This window comes from Schistosoma haematobium, chromosome 6 (genome assembly GCF_000699445.3).
Source record: "Schistosoma haematobium chromosome 6, whole genome shotgun sequence".
NCBI lineage: Eukaryota > Metazoa > Platyhelminthes > Trematoda > Strigeidida > Schistosomatidae > Schistosoma > Schistosoma haematobium.
Window position 1 is genome coordinate 7,841,494 of NC_067201.1, and position 10,088 is coordinate 7,851,581.

Sequence of the window (10,088 nt, forward strand, 5' to 3'; positions counted from 1 at the left end):
TTTCAACAAATTCATATACATAAATAAATTGATACATAGATAGATATACATGCATAGAGAAACAAATTCCATTGATAAAATACATGAATAAAATCAGATAGATAAGTAGATTTGATTGTAATTTATGATCATTATCATTACTATCGGATTTAGTTTGAGTCGAAATAGGGAAAATAAAAAAATAACAATAATAATAATAATAATATGAAGAGCATAGATACGTACATGTATGAGTAAAAAGCAAACAAACAAACAACAAAACGTGTATAATGAAAACGAAAGAAAGGAAGATGGAAGAAAAAACTGTACAATCACTATTTCTTTCTTCCTACATCGTAGTTTGTTCACAAGTAGTGAAGCGATAGGAAAGAAAGTGTTCACTTATTTCTGTATTTTAGATTCAATAATTATTAAGCCCCTATACAATATATCATATCATTGAAGAAGAAAAAAAAAGTGTGCAAACATACCTCTATCTAACTACATACATATACAAGATATCTTTACAAAACAATGCTTCTTTTTTTGAAGAAAAAAAACTAAATGTGTTAGGATGTATAAACGTGGAGCAGTAATAAAAACAAACACTTCGTAATCATTATAATAAGTATCTGTTGTTATGCCAATGGATTAACTGACTATGAATAGATATGATGCTTTTTGCACAGCAAAATATATTGATCTCGATCCAAATGACATTCTAAAAGTAAATAGAAGGTTATAGGTTAATCTTTTTTTTTCTTTCTTGACAAACACAAAAAATTATTAATAGAGGAGGAGATTGACTGACGAGAGAGAATATAGGATAGATTTTTTATCAAAAGAGATTATAATGAACCTACAGTTCAGTAATGAATAAAACTCATACTTTCTGATATCAAGCGGATTAAGATAATATTTACTCAAAGTCCAAACTCAGTATTCCACATTTTGTGAACTCAATTTTTTTTTAATTTAACGATATATTGAAATCAATCTGGTATGTTAATGAAAAGAAGCTATATTTTATCAGTCCTCTATTAGATTGAATTTGCAACATCGAAGAAAAATATTTTATTAAGATTGGACAATAAGATCAGTCCTGATCTAATCGAAAAATCATTGTTTATGAGCTAAACAATGTTGCAGTGTTTAATGATGCCTAGATTTTTTTCAGTTACCGATGCACTGTACACGTTTCAACTAGATTGTTGAACAACACAAATGAATATATATTTCGATGGGGCCTTCGATTGATTATCTCGAAACGTCTAATATCAAAATTATGCCTCATACTTGAGTGTTATAAAACTAACTTTATTAGTATCAGAAGGGGTTTTGTGGAGATTGTAGTAGTTTCAGTAGTTGAGATCATGAGTTCGGATCACGCGAGACGTAGTCGTGGATGCGCACTGCTGAGGAGACCCACAATAGGACAAAACGGCCATCCAGTGCTCCCAGGTTTTCTATGATGGCTTAGCTTTAATTGACTCATGATTTCAACTATTGAAACTAACTTTATTGTCAAGCTCGCATTTGATCAACAAAAAAGCTAAGAAGAAATTTCCAGAAGATAACTGATTCATGTGAAGATTTCAATTACTAAAGAAATTATACGATTGATTGTACGAATGACTGAAATAACAAATGTCATATGGACATAAACGAAAAAATTAAAGGTATTAAATATAGGTTTTGTAGTTGTAGTGGAATTGTATTATTTTACTGTCGTATTTTTTGTACCAATAATATTCCTGAATATGATGCACATCGAACTTCTCGGAATAAGTAAGTTACTATAATTCCACAACAAAAGATAGTGATGATCAACAATATACGGATATGAGATATGGTGAATTAAGTTGATAGAATACATTTTCCTGCCTATTAATAGTCTTTGAATAAATACTGTAACATCTATTAGAGTTAAATGAAATTTTAAAAAAGGGAACTTTATAAATTATCTCCTTATAGAGATTTAACCCGATAATCTCAGTGTAAACCAAGTTGAAGAAAAGAGTATTGATTTATAAACCAAAGGAAGTTGAGATGAAATCGCTGAAAATGTCATTGCTAGAACTAGAGGAACTATGAACCCTTAAAAACCTTTTTAATTGTGTAGACTCTGTCTGTTAAGATATGTCTGCTGATCAGTTATCGAACATAGGTCAATGAAATGAATTAGTCAGTCACAGAGAACATAAAACCTGGGACATATGAGCATCGGTTGCCAAACAACATCAGCAAAGCAACAAGCCAAATACCCGAGTATAAGAAGTAGTAACGATATCATGTGTAGTAGAAAATACCAGCCACAGACAATATGATTTGATAAGGACAAATTTGTGGGATAGGCAGAAAAAGATAATCTTAAAACTGAAGATCTAAAGGAAGACAGGGAGAAAGTACATTAGCGCCATGTCATCCAAATGTCTCCAATCACTGGTTATGACAATCATGTGAATTTCAACCATGCATCTGACACTTATTAACTGTCAATGACTTCACTGACAGACATTAAAACTTGGATTAGCCGCTGCTAGTTTATTTTCAACCTAATCGTAACTACAGCAAACATTTTCCGTCCAGGTTAGTGCTAGTTCGGGATATATAAATATGTCTCAACTGCTTCAGGAGATGAAGATTCGCTACCATTTCAACCAAACAGCCTTGAAATTAAGATAAAAGTGTTAGTGTAAAATTTCTTTTCGTAGAATTTGGAATATATTACTGATTGGACATTTCAATATTTTCATATAATTAATTTGATAGTAAAGTTAAAAATGGGCATTATATGATTCAAGATCCATGAATAACACTTACGTCTTGTGTTTATTTACCTACTACTGAATGCTAACTCTACAACCATTAAACTTAAGTACTATGATAAATCACAGAAGTGATTATAGTTGATGGAAATAACAGTTAAACACGATGAGATTATTATCACAACTCAGTAGTTGACTGGAGAGATTTTTTCATGTTTGAAACTGTTAGTAATACGTGTAAATATTATTTGCAATATAAACCCAAATAGACACAAGAAATAAAAATTCAAACAAGTAGAATGAAATGTTCATCTTGGATTCTGCTGCTAAATAACCCTTGTCGAATTATATGTACATCTGTTTATTGAGTTCATTTTATTATAGCCAGTAGATTCGAACCAATGAACAAACAAGTGATTAGGGAAGAAGAAGAAAACTAAAAAAGACATTTTCATCAAAGATAAAGTATTTCTAATGAAATTACAACAAAAATCTATTATTCTAAAAAATGATTGAAAGGAATGGGAAAACCTAGCATACTACATTATAGGGTCTAAAAAATTATCGGAAATATTATTATAGCTCAGAATTTTGTTTAAACACCTAACTTTACTCTCTTACCAGCTCTATGTGCGCATTGATAATGATAACTCAAATTGCATCCTCGATTACAACAACTTAGAATTGCTCCAGGTCTTTGACAATGTGAACAATGCTAAATAATGGAAAATAAATGAAATTAATTAAACAGAATTAGAGTTTTATTTTATAGGATAGAATTAAACGAAGTTAGATTGTTTTGGAACTGTATCTTCGATGCCTAAACTTCCGATTACCACTAATACTGTTACTACATCTACCACTTTGGGAATTACACTAACGATGCCATCTGACTGTGCCAATGAGTTATGGTAGCTTGGACAGATTTATATAAGTACCCGTTCTATGTTGTGTTTGACTGATTGAGTTCGTCGAAATAACGATTTTATGTGTAATTAAATCTTTTCTATACTTGTTAACTCAATTACTAGGTACGAACTCATATACTTGGGGCCGAGTCACACACACACTCCAATTGTGACGTTTAGTGAGACTATCGGGCTGTGCAAACTGAATGCAGTCATCATCTATGTAGAGACTCGGACGTATATGCGCTAGTCAAAGCCATCATATCACATAAGCAGGACAAGATGAATAGTATAGTAATTGAAATAATGTGGCAGTATTGATAATAAGAAAGGATAAGGACTGAGAAAATGGTTAACAAATGTGAATGAAGGAAGACTGGAATTCAAGACCTAAAGGAAGATTAAAGGTGAATGTATCTGTGCCGTTAACACCTATCCTGAGGCACACCACACGAAGTGTCCAACCACTTGATTGTGGTGACCACCTAGACACTAACTAGATAGTTTGTATCTACCTATGTGGATCGGTTTAATAGCCAATGACTTGATGAACTGACGGAGTCATGGTTTGGTCCCCACTAACGTTTTTTTAATTTGCCCGAACTGAAGTGCGGTGGGGTTCGGATCAGGAACGTAGTGGTTGGAATTCGAATGTCTTAACCATTGGGTCACTGATTCAGTATATGTAATAAATAGAACTAACACACAAGTCAGGTAGGGCTATAAAAAATACAGAGAGGATAATATATAAAACTAATGGTTGGTAAAAGCGTAAATTCCCCATGAAAATTTTCAGCTGAGTTGTGATTATTCAAGAATTGCGCTAGACAGTTTATAGGTCACTGACAATTCAACTTTATCTATGCCTTCGAATAACACTTGTTATTGAGTTTTCAAATATGTACAAAGTTGGTCAACGATGACATCAAAGAAATATTACTGAGTAAAACTGTTCCAATGGGAATTTGCAAGAATGTTTGATTAAACAGAGCTATTTATTGTTATACTGGGTTTTTTCCAGGGAAGAGCTTGTGGTTAGATATAAAGATATACACGACGTCTTACTTTAGTGATCATACGCGTTTTATAATGTACCGAATGTGATCCCGTTCAAATACTTTATAAGAACATGCAAGTTACAAATCATTTTAACCGTCAGATGATCTTTTTAAGATGAGATTTCACCTTGAAAATATACCTTTTAACATGTTAACGGGCAGACATTAGGCCAACAACAACTACGATCGCATAATCGTGGTGGGTCAAACAGTAGAAAGTCTTTTTTGATAACTTGAGAAGAGAGTGTTAAGTAAAGTTTGGAGGTTAATCGAATTGACTAATGGGTGACAGCCATCTACAATGATTTTGCATCTAAATCAACGAGATGATTTTTCACGAGTCTTCAGTAAAGACAAAAAAATCGGTTGATTATTCAGTGAGATTATGAGTTAAGGACAAAGTTATGAGCTTGTCATGGCCAATGTGGTGTAACTCTAAGGTAATGTGTAGCACTATAAAATATCTCTGTTCAGAAATAATGGGAAAATTAAGAATCAGTTGATATCTGTCATCCCCTAGTGTGCACTTTCTAGGATGTCCACGATGAAATGAATTTTAAACTTTGAAGTAATTATATGGTTAGAACACTCCTGAAGAACTAAGATAACAATAATTTGTGAAATTGATGTAGATATGTCACTGCTATTCTTGCTGGAAACATAGAGCGGCTCTACTGAGTAAAATACAGTGAAATTTCCATTGGATGTAAATAAGACAGTTTGTAAAATTTGATAATTCTATGTATCGATTAAAAAGGTGTTCATTGTCACAAAAAAGTATTCTACACATATATGATCAAAGAGATTACACTGAGTGTCGCAGAAATAAAACTTACTGCATTAAGGGCTAATTGTAATGCATCACCAAGACCGCCAATAACACCATTTCCGTTCACGTAAGTGCCAGGAGCCCAAAGTACACATTCAAAATGAAACCAGACTTCACCGTTCGATCCTACTCTAGGCCTGCAAGAGTTTGTTATCTTAGATAGATCGGGTGAATTTTTTGTCGGGGAGTGACCATTATTTATCGTACTATTTGAAGCTTTGATAACTAGGCGAAGAAAACCAGTATTAGCAGCTGTAGGACGTCCTTGGGCTGCTGCCGATCGTGTAGTAGTCGAAGTAATTACACCAGAACGAATTGCCTTTTCTATACTTCTTGCACGTCTGGATACAGGAGTCATGGGTGTATTAGACTGAGTCACTGTATCAGGAGACTGATATTCATTAGTGGAATCATAGATGAACTCTGAAGGTAATTGCTTCATATCTGCTTCTGTAAGCCAATAGGGACCATATAAACAACCAATTTCAGTATAATTGTTATCTTCACCACAGAAGGCACATATCCAAAGGCTATTAGGATTTACTGAGGTTGGGAACTGATAGTCACGTACCCGTAGAGGTCCTGAAGGTCTATATGTAATACCTAAGGTGAAAAATGTATATACACATAAGTTGTGACCTGCACAAGTTACGTACACTGTTACGAAAACGATCTAAATAAAATTTATGCTTACCTGTAAGAATACTACGAGATTCCATGCCGACGTCATGTTTATCAAGTTTAATTGATGCGCTTCCAGTTAGATTAGCTTTGAATGGACAACTAACAGGCATGGTACAATGAGAGAAGTATCCATTAACTTGTTGAACAGACAAGTCACGTAAAGCTGGGTTAATTATATGGGCAGAAAAAGATGAATTCATATCAATCAACTCATTATTAGTTGTTGAATTATTACAGACTATTTTAGATCCAGAAGGAATGCAATTGTATTTAGTGAAGTTGTCTGAAGTTTTCATAAGACTAGAAACTGTTCCTCCAGCTTGGCAAAGACATAAAAAGGGTGATTCTAAATACTTTCTGCGCATTGCAATATCTGCACTGGTCCCACCAGGAGTGTCAGATGTAACACCAGCAACAGATCTAAAAACGATTGAGAATAAACTCAAATTAAGATATTACAAAGTGAAATGTTTTCGATTGTTGGATGATCTTGCTTTATAAATAAAGGCATTAATGACATTAAATGTCTATGAACTTCAATAAAAATTCGGAGATTTGAAAATTTTAAATTGATAAAACTAAGGAAATGAAACATACGAATGAAAGTATAGTTATAATATAGACTAGTCTGTTCTATCAGATTTTTAATGTAATTATCAATTCTTGTTATCCAACGAGTGAAAGCATGCAGTGTGGATATATCAGCTTTATTTCATTTGATATATCAGGTTCCCGAATAAATAGTTCAATAAGACCTGGAGGAACTTAAGTACATGCTAAAGTCATTCCACTATCACAGATCAGCCTTACAAAGTAGATGTAATGAAAGTAAGAAAATTTCTGTGTACTGTCTGAAATTGTTTGTGTTATCTTGTGAAGTTCATTTATTCTTTAGCTTTAAATTCTAGGATTAGTGTTAACATTATTTTACATTTTCCTTATGGTGGTCTACAACGTATTAAACATAAAAAAAACTAGTAAGCAAAAATAATAAGGCACACTTATACGATAAACTTGACAGAATAAAAGCCACAACTAGTCCTGAATAAATACATTATATATTATTATAAAATTAAATATTTATGTAAAAAAAACCATGCACACATATGTTTGAAACGAGTGAAAAAACCCACTTTTTATTGCTGACTTTTTGTTGAACCCGACGAATAAGAGCTCTGGCATCGGCTCTACCACGAGATCCACCTGCTTGAGACTGGGAAAATGGCTCGAAATCGGAATCAGAATCTCCTCGAATTTTTCGTGATTTAGGTCGACGTCTTGATCGAGCTGATGTTTTTCGTTTTGTTGCTACTTTAGACTTTTCATTCAATACATTCGACTTAGTATCTTCATTTTTAACAGACGAGTCAGCTTTGAGGGGTTCATCAACCTTTTCTGGGGAGTTTTCTTTACTATTTGATGAATGGATATGATTCTCTAGAACCAACTTTGGAAGTCTTGCATCTTCATTTTTTAAAGATGAATCAGTGTTATTTGCGCGAATTATTGAATTTTCGCCAACTGGTCGTCTTGGTGAACCAAGAACAATAGAAATTTTTTCGAGAATTGGTAAACCATTAGCAGAATGGTTAGCCTCGTTCAAAATCGAGGAGGAAGATGTAGACGAAGATGAACTACTGGAACTAGACATAAACATATCGCTTGCTATCCTTGGGCAACTAGAATTCGGTGGTTTACTCAGAATTTGAGATGCATGTTGATTCATTTTAAATGCACCCCTGGGATGAGAGCTTTTCTCGGAAGCTGATTGAGATGAAATGGATGAAGGACCTCGAATTTCAGCAACTATGATTGGAGGAGAAGGGGAGGAAGGTTGGTTATTTTGGTTGTTGCTCCCATGAGTAGGAGAGGAACTAACGGGAGATAATGCTGGAGGCGGTGGGGAGCTACCACATGAATGACACTGAGAATAATCCGTAACCAAATTCTGTTCCATTGAGACAGTGAGACTAGGAAAGCAGGAATCAACCGAACAATTGGGAAAAGTGGAGATAGACTTATTGAAACCATTTTCGGAGCATAAAAACCCGTGATTCGGAGGATAATTTGATCGATTTTCAAGAGCATGAGTAGTTGTGGTTACAGTACACGAAGAGTTAAGTACACGCAAACTGTCACGCATGACGTTAGGATTCAATCCAGTATTTCTACCGACTAGGGAGTTACGACTTGACGACTCATTCATTCTTTGGAGGAGTAAGCATAATTATTCACTAAGCTCTCTGAAATCCATCTTAGAGATTCTGCCCCGTTTACTGAGAAATTACTATAGTTAATGGAATGATTTATGCTTTCTTTTCCTGACAACACTATTCAGGGAAACATAGAATGAGAGTAGAAAGAGATGGTAATCCACTCTAGTATAATCTGTAAAAGGGAAAAATAACTCTAATAAATATTGGTAGTGGAGGCCAGTAATATGTGAAATTTAAAACAAAATCCCGTAAAAATTCCCGCACTTTAAAACTAATAGTGGATTGTTGAACTGACGATACTACATTTATGAATATTTTAGAAGGTTAGGATCAAGATTAGAGTAGTTACGAATATTACAATGCAGTGAAGCAGTAAGATATAAAGTTGGGCTGAGTGTAATTAACCCAGAAGACATTCTAAACATGTCGCTTTTTGGATGATGGAAGACAAACTTCTATTCTATACCTCATGATATAGGTTACGTCAGAACGTACTATAAACAAGCAAGGATTTCACAAAACCCATAATCAAAGGGTTTGAAATTATTAACATGAACCAAATCATTTCGAATAATTAAAAAGAGAATAGTCTGTGAAAGCGCTTTTTTGAGATAAGGTAATTAGTAGGGATAAGTTGAGTATTGTAGAAATGAACTCATCTATATCGAGTAGTAAAGGGATCCCAAAATCATGTGAAATATAAACGGTGACAAGATATCCACCCTAAGCTGACGCAAAGGCATAAGTAGTGGACATTAGGCACACAATGTACTAAATACTCAATTTATTTAGTTACATAGTATGGTTTGAATGTGAAAATCCAAATGTGTGGTCTGTACTTTCCTCAGAAGCTAAACATCAAACATGCAGATTTTGCAGCATTATCACGTTATTCACAACTCCCGGCGATCAAAACCAACCTGGAGACTGGGAAGTTTAAAAACAATCTAGGTTTTGAATGTGAAAATAACAAGTTCGAAAGAATATTGAATTACTTTACTAGGAGTTGGGTTGAGTTTGTGTGGTCCCTCGAAACACAAGGACCATGTGGGTGTATTCTTGTTATTTGATGAAAAGATTGTGACCTAACTACAAATACGTGGCAGAAGTTAGCAAGATGAAAACGATCCTTGTACATGAATGCACAATTCTAACCTGACAGCTAAACCACCTTTATTAAGAATGCCCTGATAAACAGTACTTAAAGCGCTAGGTGAACTTACACTTTAAGGAGTCAACAGAGGCATCTTGTAATGAAAAAGTTGAAGACAGAAAATAAAGAGAATCAAAAGGATATAAATAACATACTACGATAGTATGGCAGTACCACACTAGTCATATTTCTTAAGCAGACGCACATAGAAATTACTGCTTATGTGACGAAAAAGATTTCTAGATGGAATGTATCGCTTTCTTACCAAATAAAAAAAATAACGGCTTTAAAGCCGTTAACAATTGTTAAGCATGAAAAGAATAACACGATTACATCAGTCAATATTGAACTAAACCTACAAAAAGATCCAGGATGAACTATGTGAATATATATCTGAGCGAGATTGACTATCAACAAGTACTCGGTACTGTTATGTAAGGAAGTCGTTATGAAACACAAACAGTACTCGCGCAATAGATGTGGCCGCCACACA

The 10,088-nt window shown here is 34.0% G+C and overlaps 1 protein-coding gene across 1 annotated transcript; it reads right to left on the bottom strand.

Annotated features, from left to right (window-relative positions):
- On the bottom strand, window positions 1–10,088 carry TCF20 (Transcription factor 20). The gene is made up of 6 exons (XM_051219441.1): window positions 9,955–10,088; window positions 7,360–8,614; window positions 6,237–6,646; window positions 5,550–6,145; window positions 3,369–3,462; window positions 1–700 (listed from the first exon to the last, which is right to left on the bottom strand). The coding sequence occupies exons 2-6, from the start codon at window positions 8,430–8,432 to the stop codon at window positions 639–641; spliced, it is 2,235 nt and encodes a 744-aa protein (XP_051065390.1). The 5' UTR covers window positions 8,433–8,614; window positions 9,955–10,088; the 3' UTR covers window positions 1–638.

Coding starts and splice junctions, on each gene's coding strand:
- TCF20 (XM_051219441.1), bottom strand. CDS start 8,432: ATGAATGAGTCGTCAAGTCGTAACTCCCTAGTCGGTAGAAATACTGGA. Junction 6,146..6,236: donor ATCTCGTAGTATTCTTACAG/GTAAGCATAAAT, acceptor TTTTCACCTTAG/GTATTACATATAGACCTTCA. Junction 701..3,368: donor TCAATGCGCACATAGAGCTG/GTAAGAGAGTAA, acceptor ATTTACTTTTAG/AATGTCATTTGGATCGAGAT.